This window comes from Lithobates pipiens, unplaced genomic scaffold (assembly GCF_037356315.1).
Source record: "Lithobates pipiens isolate NorthernLeopardFrog02 unplaced genomic scaffold, aLitPip1_a1.2 Scaffold_25, whole genome shotgun sequence".
NCBI lineage: Eukaryota > Metazoa > Chordata > Amphibia > Anura > Ranidae > Lithobates > Lithobates pipiens.
In genome coordinates this window covers 240,134,134-240,158,112 of record NW_027507787.1, presented here as the reverse complement: position 1 = coordinate 240,158,112, position 23,979 = coordinate 240,134,134, and the positions used below count along the sequence as shown (strand labels likewise).

General features: G+C 49.2%; 1 protein-coding gene across 1 annotated transcript in view; it reads right to left on the bottom strand.

The window, feature by feature from the left end:
* Positions 1-7,492: 7,492 nt before the first annotated feature.
* TTC31 (tetratricopeptide repeat domain 31) overlaps positions 7,493-23,979 on the bottom strand; it is a 229,677-nt gene continuing 213,190 nt past the window's right edge. The window contains exon 16 of the mRNA XM_077455711.1: positions 7,493-7,997. Coding sequence (XP_077311837.1) covers positions 7,880-7,997 — 118 coding nt within the window. The 3' untranslated portion in view covers positions 7,493-7,879. The remainder of the gene's footprint in view (positions 7,998-23,979) is intronic.

Below are 23,979 nucleotides of genomic sequence, written 5' to 3'. Positions count from 1 at the left end.
CATCCCCCTTACATCAGAGTGTCCCATCAGCACCCCCTTACATCAGAGTGTCCCATCAGCACCTCCTTACATCAGAGTGTTCCATCAGCAGCCCCCTTACATCAGAGTGTCTCATCACCAGCGCCCTTACATCAGAGTGTCCCATCAGCACCTCCTTACATCAGAGTGTCCCATCAGCGCCCCCTTACATCAGGGTGTCCCATCAGCACCTCCTTACATCAGAGTGTCCCATCAGCACCTCCTTACATCAGAGTGTCCCATCAGCACCTCCTTACATCAGAGTGTCCCATCAGCACCTCCTTACATCAGAGTGTCCCATCAGCGCCCCCTTACATCAGAGTGTCCCATCACCAGCGCCCTTACATCAGAGTGTCCCATCAGCACCTCCTTACATCAGAGTGTCCCATCAGCGCCCCCTTACATCAGGGTGTCCCATCAGCAGCCCCCTTACATCAGAGTGTCCCATCACCAGCGCCCTTACATCAGAGTGTTCCATCAGCACCACCTTACATCAGAGTGTCCCATCACCAGCGCCCTTACATCAGAGTGTCCCATCAGCGCCACCTTACATCAGAGTGTCCCATCAGCACCTCCTATCAGAGTGTCCCATCAGCACCTCCTTACATCAGAGTGTCCCATCAGCACCTCCTTACATCAGAGTATCTCATTAGCACCCCCCTTACATCAGAGTGTTCCATCATCACCCCCTTACATCAGAGTGTCCCATGAGCAGCCCCCTTACATCAGAGTGTCACATCACCAGCCCCCTTACATCAGAGTGTCACATCAGCACCCCCTTACATCAGAGTGTCCCATCACCAGCCCCCTTACATCAGAGTGTCACATCAGCACCTCCTTACATCAGAGTGTTCCATCAGCACCCCCTTACATCAGAGTGTCTCATCAGCATCCCCCTTACATCAGAGTGTTCCATCAGCATCCCCCTTACATCAGAGTGTCCCATCAGCGCCCCCTTACATCAGAGTGTCCCATCAGCACCCCCTTACATCAGAGTGTCCCATCAGCGCCCCCTTACATCAGAGTGTCCCATCAGCGCCCCCTTACATCAGAGTGTCCCATCAGCATCCCCCTTACATCAGAGTGTCCCATCAGCATCCTCTTACATCAGAGTGTCCCATCAGCACCCCCTTACATCAGAGTGTCCCATCAGCACCTCCTTACATCAGAGTGTCACATCACCAGCCCCCTTACATCAGAGTGTCCCATGAGCAGCACCCTTATATCAGAGTGTCCCATCAGCATCCCCTTACATCAGAGTGTCTCATTAGCACCCCCTTACATCAGAGTGTCTCATTAGCACCCCCTTACATCAGAGTGTCCCATCACCAGCCCCCTTACATCAGAGTGTCCCATCACCAGCCCCCTTACATCAGAGTGGCCCACTAAGCCATCGGCCCACCGGGAAACTCCCTGTAGTCCCGATGGCCAGTACATGCCTGCATATACAGTCCGGCCATCGAAAAGTGTCCGCTCTGAACTGCGCAGGCGCAGCGCTTGCGCAGTACGGAGCAGAAGGAGATTCCGAAAATCTCAGAAGATTTGCGGCGCCTGCGCCGTGAGTCGAGGTGGTAGCCCCACCATCCAAGTGGACATAGGGCTGCACATATTAGAGGGCCCCTCGCGGGCTCGTTTCGCTCGCCACGCTTCGGGCTCGGCCGCGCTTCGCTCTGCTCTTTTTATTCTAACTCTATGTCCACTTGGATGGTGGGGATAGAACCTGGACTCACGGCGCAGGCGCCGTTCATCTTCGGCTATTTTCGGAATCTGCTTGTCCTGTGTACTGCGCATGCGCAGTACACAGCGGACACTATCCGACGGGGGACACTATCCGACAGGACACCGGCTCTCCTATACCGATTCCCCCTCTGGGTGGTGGCTGTTAGGGCTCATTTACACTTGCTTCCACTTCAGCATGCTTTTTTGATGTGTTCTTGATGCTACAATGATGCTTCGGTAATGCTTTGATGATGTTTTGGTGATGCTTCGATGATGCTTCCATGATGTTTTGGTGATACTTCCATGATGCTTTGGTGATGCTGCAATGATGCTTCAGTGATTCTTTGGTGGCACTTCAATGATGCTTCAATGATGTTAGGATGATGCTTCCATGGCTTTTCAATGATGATGCCTCAATGATGCTTCGGTGATCCTTCGATGGTGCTTCGGTGATGCTTCGATGATGTTTTGGTGGTGCTTCAATGATGGTTCGATGATGCTTCGGTGATTCTTTGGTGGTGCTTAGATGATGCTTTTGTGATTCTTTGGTGGTGCTTCGATGATGCTTCGGTGGTGCTTCGATGATACTTTGGTGATTCTTTTGTGGTGCTTCAATGATGCTTCGATGATGCTTCTGCGATGCTTCGAGGATGCTAGGATGATGCTTCAGCGGCGTTTCGATGATGCTACGATGATGCTTTGGTGACACTTCAATGATGCTTCGTGATGCTTCGATGATGCTTTGGGGATGCTTTGTGGGTGCTTCGATGATGCTTTGATGATGCTTTAATGAAGCTATGATAATGCTTTAGTGACACTTAGATGATGCTTCAATGATGCTATGATGAAGCTTCAGTGACACTTCAATGATGCTTCAGTGATGCTTCGATGATGCTTTGGTAATGCTTTGGTGGTGCTTCAGTGATGGTTTCGATGATGCTTTGGTGATTCTTTGGTGGCGCTTCAATGATGCTTCGATGATGCTTCTGCGATGCTTTGATGATGCTAGGATGATGCTTCGGTGACGCTTGGATGATGCTTCAGTGATGCTTCGATGATGCTTCAGGGATGCTTTGGTGGTGCTTCGATGATGCTTCGGTGGTGCTTCGATGATACTTTGGTGATTGTTTTGTGGTGCTTCAATGATGCTTCGATGATGCTTCTGCGATGCTTCGAGGATGATGCTTCGGCGGCGTTTCGATGATGCTACGATGATGCTTTGGTGACACTTCAATGATGCTTCGTGATGCTTCGATGATGCTTCGGGGATGCTTTGGGGGTGCTTTGATGATGCTTTAATGAAGCTATGATAATGCTTTAGTGACACTTAGATGATGCTTCAATGATGCTACGATGAAGCTTCGGTGACGCTTCGGTGATGCTTCGATGATGCTTCGGTAATGCTTTGGTGGTGCTTCAGTGATGGTTTCGATGATGCTTTGGTGATTCTTTGGTGGTGCTTCGATTATGCTTAGGTGATGCTTCGATGATGCTTTGGTGATTCTTTGGTGGCACTTCAATGATGCTTCGATGATGCTTCTGCAATGCTTTGATGATGCTAGGATGATGCTTCGATGATGCTTCAGGGATGCTTTGATGGTGCTTCGATTATGCTTTGGTGGTGCTTCGATTATGCTTTGGTGGTGCTCCCATGATGCTTTGGTGATGCTTTGGTGATGCTTAGATGATGCTTCGGTGATGCTTTGATGATGCTTCAGTGAAGCTTTGGTAGTGCTTTGATGATGCTTTGGTGGTGCTTTTTTGAAGCTTGGCAGATGCCCTATGTGTGTGTATGTTGAGATCTCATACCTGCAACTTCTCTGCAAACAAAGCGAAGCTAAAGCTGAATTAAAGCCTCTCAAAAGCTGCAGGTGCTTCAAGCGTTGTCATAGAATTAAAATGGTTACATTACAGTCCTGTTGATACGTTGCATTTGCTTCGCTTAAAAAATGATCCCCCCTGTCACTTTCTTGGTGCTTCAAATTGTCTCCAAAGCCTCCATAGAAGTCTATGACAATGATTGCTAACAACATTTGCAGCATTAGAGAGGCTTCAGTGTTGGCAGACCTCTGATGTGATGAGGAGATCTCTGATAAGAAGGGGGGCTCTGATGTCATGAGGAGACCTCTGATGTGATGAGGAGACCTCTGATGTGAAGGGGGGCCTCTGATGTGATGAGGGGACCTCTGATAAGAAGGGGGGCTTCTGGTGTGAAGAGGGGACCTCTGATGTGACGAGGAGACCTCTGATAAGAAGGGGGGCTTCTGGTGTGATGAGGGGACCTCTGATGTGACGAGGAGACCTCTGATGTGATGAGGAGACCTCTGATAAGAAGGGGGGCTCTGATGTGATGAGGAGACCTCTGATGTGATGAGGAGACCTCTGATGTGAAGGGGGGCCTCTGATGTGATGAGGGGACCTCTGATAAGAAGGGGGGCTTCTGGTGTGAAGAGGGGACCTCTGATGTGATGAGGAGACCTCTGATAAGAAGGGGGGCTTCTGGTGTGATGAGGGGACCTCTGATGTGACGAGGAGACCTCTGATGTGATGAGGAGACCTCTGATAAGAAGGGGGGCTCTGATGTGATGAGGAGACCTCTGATGTGATGAGGAGACCTCTGATGTGAAGGGGGGCCTCTGATGTGATGAGGGGACCTCTGATAAGAAGGGGGGTTTCTGGTGTGAAGAGGGGACCTCTGATGTGATGAGGAGACCTCTGATAAGAAGGGGGGCTTCTGGTGTGATGAGGGGACCTCTGATGTGACGAGGAGACCTCTGATGTGATGAGGAGACCTCTGATAAGAAGGGGGGCTCTGATGTGATGAGGAGACCTCTGATGTGAAGGGGGACCTCTGATGTGATGAGGAGACCTCTGATGTGATGAGGAGACCTCTGATGTGAAGGGGGGCTCTGATGTGATGAGGAGACCTCTGATGTGATGAGGAGACCTCTGATGTGAAGGGGGGCCTCTGATGTGATGAGGGGACCTCTGATAAGAAGGGGGGCTTCTGGTGTGAAGAGGGGACCTCTGATGTAATGAAGAGACCTCTGATGTGATGAGGGGGCCTCTGATGGGAAGGGGAGCCTCTGATGTGATGAGGAGACCTCTGATGTGAAGGGGGGCCTCTGATGTGATGAGTAGACCTCTGATGTGAAGGGGGGCCTCTGATGTGATGAGGAGACCTCTGATGTGAAGGGGGGCTTCTAGTGTGAAGAGGGGACCTCTGATGTGATGAGGAGACCTCTGATGTGAAGGGGGGCCTCTGATGTGATGAGTAGACCTCTGATGTGAAGGGGGGCCTCTGATGTGATGAGGAGACCTCTGATGTGAAGGGGGGCTTCTGGTGTGAAGAGGGGACCTCTGATGTGATGAGGAGACCTCTGATAAGAAGGGGGGCTTCTGGTGTGATGAGGGGACCTCTGATGTGATGAGGAGACCTCTGATGTGATGAGGAGACCTCTGATGTGATGAGGAGACCTCTGATAAGAAGGGGGGCTTCTGGTGTGATGAGGGGACCTCTGATGTGATGAGGAGACCTCTGATGTGATGAGGAGACCTCTGATGTGATGGGGAGACCTCTGATAAGAAGGGGGGCTTCTGGTGTGAAGAGGGGACCTCTGATGTAATGAAGAGACCTCTGATGTGATTAGGGGGCCTCTGATGGGAAGGGGAGCCTCTGATGTGATGAGGAGACCTCTGATGTGATGAGGAGACCTCTGATGTGAAGGGGGGCCTCTGATGTGATGAGTAGACCTCTGATGTGAAGGGGGGCCTCTGATGTGATGAGGAGACCTCTGATGTGAAGGGGGGCTTCTGATGTGAAGGGGGGCCTCTGATGTGATAAGGAGACCTCTGATGTGAAGGGGGGCCTCTGATGTGATGAGGAGACCTCTGATGTGAAGGGGGGCCTCTGATGTGATGAGGAGACCTCTGATGTGAAGGGGGGCTTCTGGTGTGAAGAGGGGACCTCTGATGTGATGAGGAGACCTCTGATAAGAAGGGGGGCTTCTGGTGTGATGAGGGGACCTCTGATGTGATGAGGAGACCTCTGATGTGATGAGGAGACCTCTGATGTGATGAGGAGACCTCTGATAAGAAGGGGGGCTTCTGGTGTGATGAGGGGACCTCTGATGTGATGAGGAGACCTCTGATGTGATGAGGAGACCTCTGATGTGATGGGGAGACCTCTGATAAGAAGGGGGGCTTCTGGTGTGAAGAGGGGACCTCTGATGTAATGAAGAGACCTCTGATGTGATTAGGGGGCCTCTGATGGGAAGGGGAGCCTCTGATGTGATGAGGAGACCTCTGATGTGATGAGGAGACCTCTGATGTGAAGGGGGGCCTCTGATGTGATGAGTAGACCTCTGATGTGAAGGGGGGCCTCTGATGTGATGAGGAGACCTCTGATGTGAAGGGGGGCTTCTGATGTGAAGGGGGGCCTCTGATGTGATAAGGAGACCTCTGATGTGAAGGGGGGCCCCTGATGTGATGAGGAGACCTCTGATAAGAAGGGGGGCTTCTGGTTTGATGAGGGAACCTCTGATGTAAAGGGGGATCTCTGATTTTACGAGGAGACCTCTGATATGAAGGGAGGCCTCTGATGTGATGAGGAGACCTCTGATGTGAAGGTGGGCTCTGATGTGATGAGGAGACCTCTGATGTGAAGGTGAGTTCTGATATGACGAGGGAATCTCTGATGGGGGGGGGGGGATCTCTTGTGTAATGAAGGGACCTCTTATGTGAAGGTTGGCTCTGATGTGATGGAGGGACCTCTAATGAAATGAGGACCTCTGATGTAATGAAGGGAACCTCTGATGTGAAGGTGGGCTCTGATGTGATGAGGGGACCTCTGAAGGGAAGGGGGCTTCTGATGTGATGAGGGGACCTCTGATGGGAAGGGGGGCTTCTGATGTGATGAGGGGACCTCTGATATGAAGGGGGATTTCTGATGTAATGGGGGGGCCTTTGATGTAAAGAGGAGCCTCTAATGTGAAGGGGACCTCTGATGTGAAGGGGTATCACTGATGTGATGAGGGGACCTCTGATGTGATGAGGGGCCTCTGATGTAATAAAAGGAACCTCTGATGTAAAGGTGGGCTCCAATGTGATGGGGGACCTCTGATATGAAAGTGAGCTCTGATGTGATGGGGGACCTCTGATATGAAGGTGGGCTCTGATGCCAAGGAGGACCTCTGATGTAATGAGGGTACCTCTGATGTGAATGGGGATCTCTTATGTGATAAGGGTACCTCTGATGTGAATAGGCTTCTGATATGATGAGGGGACCTCAGATGTGAAGGGTGGCCTCTGACATGAAGGGGAATCTCGGATGTGATGGTGGGCTTTGATGTAATGAGGGGACCTCAGATGTGAAGGGGGATCTCTGATGTGATGAGGGGACCTCTGATGTGAAAGTGGTCTTTGATGTGAAGGGGGATCTCTGATGTGAGGAGGGGACCTCGGATGTGAAGGTGGGCTCTGCTGTGATGGGGGGACCTCTGATATGATGAAGGGACCACTGATGTAATGAAGGTACATCTGATGTGAAGTTAATTCTATCAAGATGGCTGTGGGCCTCATCTCAGGCTCAGGGTTCCCATTGATAAGTAACATTTAAGTTTTCTTACATTTTAGGCTGGGGACGGGGATGGAGGGGGGAGGGGTACCTCCAGGTTTTGCACACTTTTAAAGGGTGCCGCCACAGAAAAAAAAGGTTGAGAATTACGTCCATAAAGAGGACAACACAAGGTACAGATCGGGTTTGTCTTACGTCTTTATTCTTCAATAACCAGCACTGAGCTAGTAATGGCCGGAGATCCGGGTTCCTTATATTGCTCTTCTCGTTTTTTCCCCCCCAGTTCATCCTCTTAGACATTCCAATGAATTCAAAATAAATTTCAGCATAAAAAACGGTCTGGTTTTGGCTGGTGAAGTGCCTGTTTACCTTCGGCCTCTGAGTCTGATCTTTTCCATTTTTTTTTTTTCCGGTGCAGAGCAAACACATCCACCGTGTATTGCAGCTCTGTCTGGGCTGTGACAGAAGAGTCAGACATCGGACGGACACGTGTTCATATCCATCGCTGCCATTTCATTACACCCTCCAGCAGTTCCACTGATTCCGGAACATCGACAGCCGTCATTGTCATCTCAGAGAGGCAGCAGACTTAACCTCTCTACAAGTCGGCTGGGCCATCACTGTCCAAAGGGTTTTATGGAGAGATGGAGGAAAGTTTCTTCTGCTTGTTTTAGGCAATTTGTGCCTAAAAAAAAAAAAAGAAAAAGTGATTGGACATGGAGGAATTAATGACATAATGTAACACATCTGGATTAATATTGTAATGTAATTACAATGTAATACACATTCACCCCCCAACCCCCCCCCGGGGTTCACTTATGAATAATTCGTTGCAGCGGGCAGAGCTCCGGACTCTACAGCAGGGCTGGGACAAGGGGTGGGCTGGAGGGGCAGCTGCCCTGGGCACTGGGGTATCATGTGAGGTGGGGGGGGGGGGGCACCACGAGGAGATTGGAGGGTATGGGATTTGTGTTTGGAGGGGGATTTTGAGGGGGGGGCAACAGGGGATAAGAATTGTTATAGGAGAGGACATTTTGGGGGGGGGAGCTAGGAGTGGTGATTTAGGGGGTTTCTGCTAGAAGAGGTGATATGGTAGAAGGGGTAGGGGAATTGTGCTAGGAGGGGAACTTTTTGGGCAGATGAATTTGTGCTAGTAGGGAGTATTGGGAGGGGGGGGGATTTGTGCTAGTAGGGAGTACCGAGGGGGGTTTCATGCTAGGAGGAGGAATGGGGGGGATTTGTGCTAGTAGGGAGTACCAAGGGTGGTTTCATGCTAGGAGGAGGAATGGGGGGGATTTGTGCTAGTAGGGAGTACCAAGGGGGGTTTCATGCTAGGAGGAGGAATGGGGGGGGGATTTGTGCTAGTAGGGAGTACCAAGGGTGGTTTCATGCTAGGAGGAGGAATGGGGGGGATTTGTGCTAGTAGGGAGTACCAAGGGGGGTTTCATGCTAGGAGGAGGAATGGGGGGGATTTGTGCTAGTAGGGAGTACCAAGGGGGGTTTCATGCTAGGAGGAGGAATGGGGGGGGGGATTTGTGCTTGTAGGGAGTACTGAGGGGGGTTTCATGCTAGGAGGAGGAATGGGGGGGATTTGTGCTAGTAGGGAGTACCAAGAGGGGTTTCATGCTAGGAGGAGGAATGGGGGGGGATTTGTGCTAGTAGGGAGTACTGAGGGGGGGGGGTTCATGCTAGGAGGAGGAATGGGGGGGATTTGTGCTAGTAGGGAGTACCAAGGGGGGTTTCATGCTAGGAGGAGGAATGGGGGGGGGATTTGTGCTGGCAGGTGGGGAGAGGATGTGTGCTCAAAGCGGAAATTTGAGGGGTAGAGGATTTGTGCTAGGAGGGGTGATTTTTTTTTTCCGGGTGGCGTGCATTTGTGCTGGGGGGGTTTGGGGGATGGAGGAGAAATATTTGTTCTGGGAGGGGGAATTTCAGCAGGGGGTGGAATTGTACTGGAGGAAAAAGGGGGGTTAAGCTTAGGGGTAAGCATGCAGATTAGTGATACATTTTTCTTTTTGGGGGAGGGGATTTTTGCTCATTCATCTTGGGGTTGAGATGGGTGGGGGGGGGGGGGGGGGGCGCAGTTTGGCATCTTCGCCCTGGGCTCTAAATGGCCTTGTTCCAGCACTGCTCTACAGTATGCAGATTTGTGTTGCAGAATGGGAAATTTAGTATAACTGAAGTTCAGCTGCTGACCACTAGGGATGGCCCCAATGCACCCCTGTTTGGTTCGCACCAGAACTTTCGAACACCCCGAAAGTTCGGACCCGAATAACGAACCTCATTAAAGTCAATGGGACCCAAACATCAAAAATCTAAAGTGTCCATTTTGGAGGCTTATATGCAAGTAATTGGACGTACAATGGTCATAGGGGTCCGGGTCCTGCCCTGGGGGACATGTATCAATACAAGAAAAGTTTGTGAAAAACTTCATTTTTAAATGAGCAGTGATTTTTTTATTTTTAAAATGAAAGCATAAAAATGAAAAATTCCTTCCAATATAGTGCTTGGGGGTCCCCTTAGTCTACCTGTAAAGTGTCAGATCTGTACCATGTCTAGAATCTGCTGCAGCAATAATTGCATTTATAAAGCCAAACAAAAATGACATTTTTCCCTGCAAGCTGCCTTTAATTTGCTCAGCAACAGCTGGGGAGTCAGTCTGTATGATGAGGCCACAATGTAGTGCACTGGGAACAAGAGTAGAGATACATTCTGGTGTCACTTTGACTTTGGATAGAAGTAACAGGTGCATAAAAATTGGTCTTTGGGTGTTGCTGGGGTGTGCTAGAGTGCAGAGATCAGGGGTGTGCTGCGTACAGAGTGCAGTGATCAGGGGTGTGCTAGAGTGCAGAGATCAGGGGTGTGCTGCGTACAGAGTGCAGTGATCAGGGGTGTGCTAGAGTGCAGAGTTCAGGGGTGTGCTGTGTATAGAGTGCAGAGTTCAGGGGTGTGCTGCATACAGAGTGCAGAGATCAGGGGTGTGCTGCGTACAGAGTGCAGAGATCAGGGGTGTGCTGTGTACAGAGTGCAGAGATCAGGAGTGTGCTGTGTGTAGAGTGCAGAGTTCAGGGGTGTGCTGTGTACAGAGTGCAGAGATCAGGGGTGTGCTGTGTACAGAGTGCAGAGATCAGGGGTGTGCTGTGTGTAGAGTGCAGAGTTCAGGGGTGTGCTGTGTGTAGAGTGCAGAGATCAGGGGTGTGCTGTGTGTAGAGTGCAGAGATCAGGGGTGTGCTGTGTGTAGAGTGCAGAGTTCAGGGGTGTGCTGTGTGTAGAGTGCAGAGTTCAGGGGTAAGCTGCATACAGAGTGCAGAGATCAGGGGGTTCTGTGTATAGAGTGCAGGGTTCAGGGGTAAGCTGCATACAGAGTGCAGAGTTCAGGGGTGTGCTGTGTATATAGTGCAGAGTTCAGGGGTGTGCTGCATACAGAGTGCAGAGTTCAGGGGTGTGCTGTGTGTAGAGTGCAGAGTTCAGGGGTAAGCTGCATACAGAGTGCAGAGATCAGGGGGTTCTGTGTATAGAGTGCAGGGTTCAGGGGTAAGCTGCATACAGAGTGCAGAGTTCAGGGGTGTGCTGTGTATATAGTGCAGAGTTCAGGGGTGTGCTGCATACAGAGTGCAGAGTTCAGGGGTGTGCTGTCTACAGAGTGCAGAGTTCAGGGGTAAGCTGCATACAGAGTGCATAGTTCAGGGGTAAGCTGCATACAGAGGGCAGAATTCAGGGGTGTGCTGTGTATAGAGTGGAGAGTTTAGGGGTAAGCTGCATACAGGGTGCAGAGATGAGGGGTGTGCTGTGTATAGAGTGCACAGTTCAGGGGTAAGCTGCATACAGAGTGCATAGTTCAGGGGTAAGCTGCATACAGAGGGCAGAATTCAGGGGTGTGCTGTGTATAGAGTGGAGAGTTTAGGGGTAAGCTGCATACAGAGTGCAGAGATGAGGGGTGTGCTGTGTATAGAGTGCACCGTTCAGGTGTAAGCTGCATACAGAGTGCAGAGATCAGGGGGTTCTGTGTATAGAGTGCAGGGTTCAGGGGTAAGCTGCATACAGAGTGCAGAGTTCAGGGGTGTGCTGTGTATATAGTGCAGAGTTCAGGGGTGTGCTGCATACAGAGTGCAGAGTTCAGGGGTGTGCTGTCTACAGAGTGCAGAGTTCAGGGGTAAGCTGCATACAGAGTGCATAGTTCAGGGGTAAGCTGCATACAGAGGGCAGAATTCAGGGGTGTGCTGTGTATAGAGTGGAGAGTTTAGGGGTAAGCTGCATACAGAGTGCAGAGATGAGGGGTGTGCTGTGTATAGAGTGCACAGTTCAGGTGTAAGTTGCATACAGAGTGCAGAGATCAGGGATGTGCTGGGTATAGAGTGCAGAGATCAGGGGTGTGCTGCATACAGAGTGCAGAGTTCAGGGGTGTGCTGTGTGTAGAGTGCAGAGATCAGGGGTGTGCTGTGTGTAGAGTGCAGAGATCAGGGGTGTGCTGTGTGTAGAGTGCAGAGATCAGGGGTGTGCTGTGTGTAGAGTGCAGAGATCAGGGGTGTGCTGTGTGTAGAGTGCAGAGATCAGGGGTGTGCTGTGTGTAGAGTGCAGAGATCAGGGGTGTGCTGTGTACAGAGTGCAGAGATCAGGGGTGTGCTGTGTACAGAGTGCAGAGATCAGGGGTGTGCTGTGTACAGAGTGCAGAGATCAGGGGTGTGCTGCATACAGAGTGCAGAGTTCAGGGGTGTGCTGTGTGTAGAGTGCAGAGATCAGGAGTGTGCTGTGTGTAGAGTGCAGAGATCAGGAGTGTGCTGTGTGTAGAGTGCAGAGATCAGGAGTGTGCTGTGTGTAGAGTGCAGAGATCAGGAGTGTGCTGTGTGTAGAGTGCAGAGATCAGGGGTGTGCTGTGTGTAGAGTGCAGAGATCAGGGGTGTGCTGTGTGTAGAGTGCAGAGATCAGGGGTGTGCTGTGTGTAGAGTGCAGAGATCAGGGGTGTGCTGTGTGTAGAGTGCAGGGTTCAGGGATGAGCTGTGCACAGTGTGCAACCCAAATGAAGTTCTTCCACATTCCACATCAGAAACAGCCCCATAGTCAACTGAAATTGAGAGCGTTGCTCGGGCAGCCTGTGAGACCTTTGTGTACAGGTCACATTAAAGCCGGTCTACATGGGCAGCTGTTTGGTGCACTTTGCAGAGTCCATCAGAACGCCCCCCCCCCCCCCCCCCCCCCCCCGGTCATGAAATGAATGGTCACTCATTACTTCATACTGAGGAATGTCGTAGCCCAGAGCAAGACCGCCCTCGCCGAACTGTGAGCTTTAAACGGTCATTTAAAAGAACAACATGAAAGCATTGAGAATCCTAAAATGACTTGTGAGATGGAGGGAAGGTTGTCCGGGAATGTCGCCCCACTGCTCACCCTGGAGCTTCTACGTGATTGAGAGAAACCATCACCCACCTGGTCCACCAATCAGATTATGAGGACAGCAAAGGCTACCAGGAACTTCTCCTATCAGAATGTGTAGCCTAGAAAGCGTCCATTCACCATCCATTCACCGTCCATTCACCATCCATTCACTAAGCACCATCAATGACCAGCAGATGATAGTGAAGGTGAACATGAACATGCTTGGAAGTTCTGAAGCATATAGAGGCCAATCCATCGCCTACGGCAACAATTCTCATCCTCCTAAACACGGAGGAACCCGAGAAATAATGTTCAAGAACCCGGATCTATTATTCTGTCTACAGCAAATTATATAGTAACACGATCAATGAATTGAGAAATAAGGATAAAAGTTTAAGAAATGTCCATAGGCGTGCGCCCAGTACACCCCCCCCCCCCCCCCCAACCATCCCACAAGCTGCAGCGGGGGACATTTCAGGATGGAGAGTTGGGGGAAGGAGCTGCTGCAGCTGAGGCCTTCGCCGTTTTCTCTGACTCAAAAGTAAGAATTCAGAGGTCTGATATTTCAGCAAAGGGGTTCCTAAAACAATTGTAAAAAAAATATTGTAAAAATCAATAAATAACAATATTGTGAAAAATAATTAAAAAAAGAATAAAAAACAAAACAAACAAACTGTGGACACCGTCCAATGCCCTTGCCCTACCTACACTGTCCACTGCTCTACTGACACCGTCCAATGCCCGTGCCCTACCTACACTGTCCGCTGCTCTACTGACACCGTCCACTGCCCGTGCCCTACCTACACTGTCCACTGCCCTACTGACACCGTCCTCTGCTCTACTGACACCGTCCTCTGCTCTACTGACACCGTCCACTGCCCTACTGACACCGTCCACTGCCCTACCTACACTGTCCGCTGCTCTACTGACACCGTCCACTGCCCTACCTACACTGTCCACTGCTCTACTGACACCGTCCACTGCCCTACTGACACCGTCCTCTGCCCTACTGACACAGTCCACTGCCCTACTGATACCGTCCACTGCCCTACTGACACCGTCCACTGTTCTACTGACACAGTCCACTGCTCTATTGACACCGTCCTCTGCTCTACTGACACCGTCCACTGCCCTACTGACACTGTCCACTGCCCTACCTACACTGTCCACTGCTCTACTGACACCGTCCACTGCCCTACCTACACTGTCCACTGCTCTACTGACACCGTCCACTGCCCTACTGACACCATCCACTGCCCTACCTACACTGTCCGCTGCTCTACTGACACCGTCCACTGCCCTACCTACACTGTCCACTGCTCTACTGACTGACACAGTCCGCTGCTCTACCGACACCGTCCGCTGCTCTACCGACACCGTCCGCTGCTCTACCGACACCGTCCCCTGCTCTACCGACACCGTCCACTGCTCTACGGACACCGTCCGCTGCTCTACCGACACCGTCCCCTGCTCTACCGACACCGTCCGCTGCTCTACCGACACCGTCCGCTGCTCTACTGACACCGTCCGCTGCTCTACTGACACCGTCCGCTGCTCTACTGACACCGTCCCCTGCTCTACTGACACCGTCCACTGCCCTACTGACACCGTCCACTGCCCTACCTACAGTGTCCACTGCTCTACTGACACCGTCCTCTGCTCTACTGACACAATCCACTGCTCTACTGACACCGTCCACTGCCCTACTGACACCGTCCACTGCCCTACTGACACCGTCCACTGCTCTACTGACACCGCCCACTGCCCTACTGATACCGTCCACTGCTCTACTGACACCGTCGACTTCTCTACTGACACCGTCGACTTCTCTACTGATACCGTCCACTGCTCTACTGACACCGTCCACTGCTCTACTGACACCGTCCACTGCTCTACTGACACCGCCCACTGCCCTACTGATACCGTCCACTGCTCTACTGACACCGTCGACTTCTCTACTGACACCGTCGACTTCTCTACTGATACCGTCCACTGCCCTACTGACACCGCCCACTGCCCTACCGACACCGTCCACTGCCCTACCGACACGGTCCACTGCTCTACTGACACCGTCCGCTGCTCTACTGACACCGTCCCCTGCTCTACTGACACCGTCCACTGCCCTACCTACAGTGTCCACTGCTCTACTGACACCGTCCTCTGCTCTACTGACACCGCCCACTGCTCTACTGACACCATCCACTGCCCTACTGACACCGTCCTCTGCCCTACTGATACAGTCCACTGCTCTACTGATACAGTCCACTGCTCTACTGACACCGTCCACTGCTCTACCGTCACCGTCCACTGCTCTACTGACACCATCCACTGACCTACCTACACTGTCCACTGCCCTACTGACACCGTCCTCTGCTCTACTGACACCGTCCACTGCCCTACTGACACCGTCCACTGCTCTACTGACACCATCCACTGCCCTACCTACACTGTCCACTGCCCTACTGACACCGTCCTCTGCCCTACTGACACCATCCACTGCCCTACTGACACCGTCCTCTGCCCTACTGACACCATCCACTGCTCTACTGACACCGTCCTCTGCCCTACTCACACCATCCACTGCTCTACTGACACCGCCCTCTGCCCTACTGACAAAGTTTCCTGCTCTACTGACGCTTTCCATGTTTTAATACGTTTACATTTATTTATAAGAGTGTGTGTGTGTCTGTATTTATATATGAGTGTGTATATATATACATATATATATATATATATATATATATATATATATATATATATATATATATACAGTATCTCACAAAAGTCAGTACACCCCTCACATTTGTGTAAATATTTTCTTCTATCTTTTCATGTGACAACACTGAAGAAATGACACTTGTCTACAATGTAAAGCAGTGAGTGTACAGCTTGTATAACAGTGTAAAATACGCTGATCGTTCGTTACACTGACAGAATGCCAGTCTATGTAAACAAGGCAGACTGTCATTCTGTCAGTACAGATGGCATGGATCCTGTGTTCCTGTAAAAGCAAAAAACAGACCGATCTAGGCCTTCCCCTAGTAAAAGCAGCTCTTCCACCACACTGAATCACTGGCTAGGCACACAATTAACCCTTTGATCGCACCTGATGTGAACCCCTTTCCCTGCTGGCATCATTAGTACAGTGACAGTGCATATTCTTTAGCACTGATCCCTGTATTAGTGTCGCTGGTCCCCCAAAAAAAAGTGTCAGTTAGGTCTTTGACTTGTCCGCTGCAATATCACAGTCCCACTATAAGTCGCTGATCGCCACCATTACTAGCAAAAAATAAATAATAATAATAATATCACCATAGTTTGTAGATGCTATAACTGTTGCGCAAACCAATCTATATATACGCTTATTGGGTTTTTATTTTTAACAAAAATATGTAGCAGAGTACATATTGGCCTAAATTTATAAAGAAATGAATTCCTCGGAAATTCGTCCTCTTGATGTTGGACGCTCATTAAAGCTCTATTTGGGAGCTACAGCTCCATTCCGGCAGTCGGACTTCCTGTTCGTTCTGTTCTGTGGAAGAACAAGGGCACTAGAGCATCAGTCAGGTCAATTGCGGCATGGATAGTTCAAGCGATCCAGTAGGCATACAGAGTAAGGGGCTTGGCTCCTCCTCAGGCGGTGTCGGCGTATTCGACCAGAAGTCTTTCTATCTCGTGGGCGGCCTCTCGCCACGTGGCTCCTGATGCGATTTGCAGGGCGGCCTTGTGGTCTTCAATTCACACCTTTATGTCTCATTATTGTGTTGACTTTGGAGTCAAAGTTTTGTCGGTTGAAGGTGTCAAATAAATCTTTGTTAAGCAGCCTTTTTGCCCACCCGGGTGTGTTTTGGCGAGTTATTTCCCACACGTAGGCTGCCATGGAGTCTGTCAGGAAAACTGAAAATTTATGTCAAATACTTACCATAATTTTCCTTTCCTGATGGACTCCATGGCAGCAGGAGTTCCCTCCCAAATGGCTGGAGTAGGATAGTTACCGAACACGGCCTCTGGCAGGGAGCAAAGATTTATGGGAGTATCGTCCTATAGGGTAATGGAGGCGGGACTAAACCCACACGTAGGCTGCCATGGAGTCCATCAGGAAAGGAAAATTACGGTAAGTATTTGACATAAATTTTCCGTTTTTTTTACATTTTTTTTTGGATATGTTTTATAGCAGAAACTGAAAAAAGAAAGAAAGCTCTATTTGTGGGGGAAAAAAAAAAGCACATAACGTTTTATTTGGCTACCGCGTCGCACAACCGTGCAATTTTCAGCAAAAATAACGCAGTGCCGTATCGCAAAAAATGGCCTGGCCAGGAGGGGGGGGGGGGTAAATCTTCTGGAGGTGAAGTGGTTATTCTCTGTGTAATACACATAAAAAAATAAGAATATTTTGAAAATATTCCAACCCAGGAGATCAAGATTCAAGTCAGGGGCTTGTCTGTCTCGCCTTCTCTGTTAATGGTGAAAATACTGCATGATGGTGTGGACTGAGGAGTGACATGGAGGTTGTTGGGTGGGCAGTCCATTAGTACAGTGCCTTGAAAAAGTATTCATTTTCCACATTATGTCACGTTACAACTAAAAATGTAAATGTATTTTATATTGGGATTTTATGTGATAAACCAACACAAAGTGGCACATAATTGTGAAGTGGATGATAAATGGTTTTCAACATTTTTACAAATAAATATGTGAAAAGTGTGGCGTGCATTTGTATTCAGCCCCCTTTAATCTAATACCCCCTAACTAAAGTCTAGTGGAACAAACTGCCGTCAGAAGTCACCTAATTAGTAAATAGAGTCCACCTGTGTGTATTTTAAAGCTCAGCATAACTACAGCTGTTCTCTGAAGCCCCTCAGAGGTTTGTTAGAGAACCTTAGTGACCAAACATCATCAGGAAGGCCAAGGAACACACCAGACAGGTCAGGGATAAGGTTGTGGAGAAGTATAAAGCAGGGTTGGGTTATAAGAAAATCTCCCAAGCTTTGAACATCTCACGGAGTTCTGTTCAATCCATCATCAGAAAATGGAAAGAGTATGGGCACAACTGCAAACCTACCAAGACATGGCCGTCCAACTAAACTGACCGGGCCGGGCAAGGAGAGCATTCATCAGAGAAGAGCCAAGAGGTCCATGGTAACTCTGGAGGAGCTGCAGAGATCCACAGCTCAGGGGGGGAGAATCTGTCCACAGGACAACTATTAGTCGTCTCTCCACAAATCTGCCCTTTATGGAAGAGTGACAAGAAGAAAGACAATAATGAAAGAAAGTCATAAGAAGTCCTGTTTGTAGTTTGTGAGAAGCCATGTGGAGGACACAGCAAACATGTGGAAGAAGGTGATCTGGTCAGATGAGTCCAACATTCAACTTTTTGCCCTGATAGCAAAATGCTAAAAGCAAAATGTGTGGTGGAAAACTAACACTGCACATCACCCTGAACACACCATCCCCACTGTGAAACATGGTGGTGGCAGCATCATGTGGTGGGGATGGTTTTCTTCAGCAGGGACAGGGAAGCTGGTCAGAGTTGATGGGAAGATGGATGGAGACAAATACAGGACAATCTTAGAAGAAAACCTGTTTGAGTCTGCAAAATACTTGAGACCGGGGCGGAGGTTCACCTTCCAGCAGGACAACGACCCGAAACATCCAGCCAGAGCTACAATGGAATGGTTTACATCAAAGCATATTCATGTGTTAGAATGGCCCAGTCACAGTCCAGACCTAAATCCCATTGAGAATCTGTGGCAAGGCTTGAAAATTGCTGATCACAGACGCTCTCCATCCAATCTGACAGAGCTTGAGATATTTTACAAAGAAGAAGAATGGGCAGAAATGTCCTCTCTAGATGTGCAAAGCTGGTAGAGACACCCCCAAAAAGACTTGTAGAGAAAGGGGGTTCTACAAAGTATTGACTCCAGGGGGCGCCATACAAATGCCCCTCCCCCCACACTTTTTACATATTTATTTGTAAAAAAAATTGAAAACCATTTATCATTTTCCTTCCACTTCACAATTATGTGACACTTTGTGTTGGTCCATCACATAAAATCCCAATAAAATACATTTATGGTTTTTGGTTGTAACGTGACAAAATATGGAACATTTCAAGGGGTATGAATACTTTTTCAAGGCACTGTGTACTTGTATGACACAGCTAACAGAATCAATGAGAACATTAATAAGTGTTCTAGTTCCTGCCCGGAGTGTGCTTTCACTAAGTGATTTGCTCTATATATTTTACAAGCCATAAACCTCCCGTAACATGTACACAGCTCTTCCTCCAATAACAAGGTTTATGTAAGGTTTTATGGCACGCTTATAAAATCCCCGAGACGTGGACCATCCCGTGAAAGTTTACTAGACATGACCCGAGCCAGATCAAACATGACGCATGGCAAACGGGATCCACACTCGTCTTCCAAGAATATATATGTTTTACTAATTCTAGCAACATAAGGATAAAAAAATCGTTCGTGTTGTGAGAGTGAAGTGAACTTTTTATGTTGGACCCCCTTCTGCCTTCATTCTTGGTGGCATAGATACAACAAGGTGTTGGAAACGTTCCTCAGAAATTTTGCTCCATAGTGACATGATGGCATCACACATTTGCTGCAGATTTGTCGGCTGCACATCCATGATGCCAATCTTCCACCACATCCCAAAGGTGCTCTATTGGATGAGATGTGGTGAGTGTGGAGGCCATTGGAGGACAGGGACCTCATTGTCCAGTGGTGAGATGATTGGAGCTTTGTGACATGGAGCATTATCCTGCTGGAAGGAGCCATCAGAAGATGGGGGCACCATGATGCCAATCTTCCACCACATCCCAAAGGTGCTCTATTGGAAGAGATGTGGTGAGTGTGGAGACCATTGGAGGACAGGGACCTCATTGTCCAGTGGTGAGATGATTGGAGCTTTGTGACATGGGACATTATCCTGCTGGAAGGAGACATCAGAAGATGGGGACACTGTAGTCATAAAGGGATGGACATGGTCAGTAACAATACTCAGGTAGGTCGTAGTGTTTAAACCATGCTCAATTGCTATTTAGGTGCACAAAGTGTGCCAAGAAAATATCCCCCACACCATTACACCCCCACCACCAATACAAGGCAGGATGGATCCATGCGCCAAATTCTGACCCCCACCATCTGAATGTCGGAGCTGAAATCCAGACTCACCAGACCAGGCAACGTTTTTCCAATCTTCTATTGTCCAATTTTGGTGATCCTTTGCTAATTGCAGCCTCAGTTTCCTGTTAGCTGACAGGAGTTGCACCCGGTGTGGTCTTCTGCTGCCGTAGATCATCTGCTTCAAGGTTTGATGTGTTGTGTGTTCAGAGATGGTATTCTGCATACCTTGGGTGTAAGAAGAGGTTATTTGAGTTCCTGTTGCCTTTCTATCATCTGGAACCAGTCTGCCCCATTCTCCTCTGACCTCAACAAGGCTTTTTCCTCCACACAACTGCCGCTCACTGGATATTTTCTCTTTTTCCCACCATTCTCTGTAAACCCAAGAGATGGTCGTGTGTGAAAATCCCAGAAATACTCAGACCGGCGCGTCTGGCACCAACAACCATGCCACGTTCAGAGTCACTTAAATCCCCTTTCTTCCCCCATTCTGATGCTCTGTTTGAACTTCAGCAAGTCGTCTTCACCACGTCTAGATGCCTAAGTGCACTGAGTTGCTGCCGTGTGATTGACTGATTAGAAATGTATGTTGCCAAGAAATTGAACAGGTGTCCATGAGAAAGTGACAATGAGGTCACTGTCCTCCAATGGCCTCCACACTCACCAGATCTCATCCAATAGAGCACTTTTGGGATGTGGTGCAAGATTATCATCATGGTGTCCCCATCTTCTGATGGCTCCTTCCAGCAGGATAATGCACCATGTCACAAAGCTCCAATCATCTCCCCACTGGACAATGAGGTCCCTGTCCTCCAATGGCCTCCACACTCACCAAATCTCATCCAATAGAGCACCTTTGGGATGTGGTGGAAGATTGGCATCATGGTGTCCCCATCTTCTGATGGCTCCTTCCAGCAGGATAATGCCCCATGTCACAAATCTCCAATCATCTCACCACTGGACAATGAGGTCCCTGTCCTCCAATGGCCTCCACACTCACCAGATCTCATCCAATAGAGCACCTTTGGGATGTGGTGGAAGATTGGCATCATGGTGTCCCCATCCTCTGATGTCTCCTTCCATCAGGATAATGCACCATGTCACAAAGCTCCGATCATCTCACCACTGGACAATGAGGTCCCTGTCCTCCAATGGTCTCCACACTCACCAGATCTCATCCAATAGAGCACCTTTGGGATGTGGTGGAAGACTGGCATCATGGTGTCCCCATCCTCTGATGGCTCCTTCCAGCAGGGTAATGCACCATGTCACAAATCTCCAATCATCTCACCACTGGACAATGAGGTCCCTGTCCTCCAATGGCCTCCACACTCACCAGATCTCATCCAATAGAGCACCTTTGGGATGTGGTGGAAGATTGGCATCATGGTGTCCCCATCCTCTGATGGCTCCTTCCATCAGGATAATGCACCATGTCACAAAGCTCCGATCATCTCACCTCTGGACAATGAGGTCCCTGTCCTCCAATGGTCTCCACACTCCCCAGATCTCATCCAATAGATCACCTTTGGGATGTGGTGGAAGATTGGCATCATGGTGTCCCCATCTTCTGATGGCTCCTTCCAGCAGGATAATGCACCATGTCACAAATCTCCAATCATCTCACCACTGGACAATGAGGTCCCTGTCCTCCAATGGCCTCCACACTCACCAGATCTCATCCAATAGAGCACCTTTGGGATGTGGTGGAAGATTGGCATCATGGTGTCCCCATCCTCTGATGTCTCCTTCCATCAGGATAATGCACCATGTCACAAATCTCCGATCATCTCACCACTGGACAATGAGGTCCCTGTCCTCCAATGGTCTCCACACTCACCAGATCTCATCCAATAGAGCACCTTTGGGATGTGGTGGAAGACTGGCATCATGGTGTCCCCATCCTCTGATGGCTCCTTCCAGCAGGGTAATGCACCATGTCACAAAGCTCCAATCATCTCACCACTGGACAATGAGGTTCCTGTCCTCCAATGGCCTCCACACTCACCAGATCTCATCCAATAGAGCACCTTTGGGATGTGGTGGAAGATTGGCATCATGGTGTCCCCATCTTCTGATGTCTCCTTCCATCAGGATAATGCACCATGTCACAAAGCTCCAATCATCTCACCACTGGACAATGAGGTCCCTGTCCTCCAATGGTCTCCACACTCACCACATCTCATCCAATAGAGCACCTTTGGGATGTGGTGGAATGGAATGTGCAGTATACAAATCATGGATGTGCAGCTGACAAATCTGCAGCAACTGTGTGATGCTATCATGTCACTATGTAGAAAAATCTTGGAGGAATATTTGCAACACCTTGTTGTATCTATGCCACCAAGAATGAAGGCAAAAGGGGGTCCAACCCGGGACTAGCAAGGAGGACCTAATAAAGTCGCCGATGAGTGTATACTAAAGAGACATCCTCTAGACCAGCCTTTCTCAACCTTTTCAACACAGAGGAACCCTTGAAATAGTTCTCCGGTCTCGGGGAACCCCCTGCTAAAAATGAGAAATCTACAACTCATGATACATTAGTGTGATGGTCAGTGGGAAGAATGGTCCTTACACTTGTGGTCATTGGGAAGAATGGTCCTCACACTTGTGGTCATTGGGAAGAATGGTCCTCACACTTGTGGTCATTGGGAAGAATGGTCCTCACACTTGTGGTCATTGGGAAGAATGGTCCTCACACTTGTGGTCATTGGGAAGAATGGTCCTTACACTTGTGGTCATTGGGAAGAATGGTCCTCACACTTGTGGTCATTGGGAAGAATTACCTCCTTACAGATAGTTAAAAAGATCAATGGTGTCGGTGGGAACTTATCCGAGAGGCAGAAATTGCCCAATGCTGAAGGAACCCCTACAACCTCTGGAGGAACCCCTAGCAACCTCTGGAGGATCATAAACCAAGATTTTACCCATGTGACCTGATGGGGGCCTCTTTTCAGTATCTTCACTGTCTTGTCTGGCTTCACCTGCACATACACACCACACAATCCCCATTAAATACTATGGACAGTTCTGTGCGGCGTGCAATATGAACTGGACTGAAAAAGGATTGTGGTGTCCATGCACTTTAGAAGCCGGAACACATTCAAGAAGGTTCTAAGAATGTGCATTACGGACCATACCTCATTGGGGGGATCTGGGTGGAGCTCTGAACACCCATAACACCCCAAAAAAAAGTGAAGCTGCACCAGAAATAGTTGCATTTTAAGGGTGGCAGTACATTGTTAGAATAGTTCTGCGTTGCCATCTAGACAGGGGAAGGCCGGTGGATTTAGTGTACCTGGATCTTGCAAGGGCATTTGATACAGTCCCCTCATAAGCACTTAATCTACAAGCTGAGGTCTGCAGACATGGACCATAAGGTTTGTTCTTGGGTTAAAAAAAAATGGTTACAGGGACGGGTCCACAGGGTGGTGATAAACAATGTTTACCCAGACTGGTCTGTTTTGGGACCAATTCTATTCAATTTATTCATAAATGATATAAAGCAGCCTTTCTCAACAGAGAGGAACCCTTGAAATAGTTCTCCAGTCTCGGGGAACCCCCTGCTAAAAGTGAGAAATTTACAACTCATGATACATTAGTGTGATGGTCATTGGGAAGAATGGTCCTTACACTTGTGGTCATTGGGAAGAATGGTCCTCACACTTGTGGTCATTGGGAAGAATGGTCCTCACACTTGTGGTCATTGGGAAGAATGGTCCTCACACTTGTGGTCATTGGGAAGAATGGTCCTCACACTTGTGGTCATTGGGAAGAATGGTCCTCACACTTGTGGTCATTGGGAAGAATGGTCCTCACACTTGTGGTCAGTGGGAAGAATGGTCCTCACACTTGTGGTCATTGGGAAGAATGGTCCTCACACTTGTGGTCATTGGGAAGAATGGTCCTCACACTTGTGGTCATTGGGAAGAATGGTCCTCACACTTGTGGTCATTGGGAAGAATGGTCCTCACATTTGTGGTCATTGGGAAGAATGGTCCTTACACTTGTGGTCATTGGGAAGAATGGTCCTCACACTTGTGGTCATTGGGAAGAATTAACTCCTTACAGAGAGCTAAAAAGATCAATGGTGTCGGTGGGAACTTATCTGAGAGGTGGAAATTGCCCAATGCTGAAGGAACCCCTACAACCTCTGGA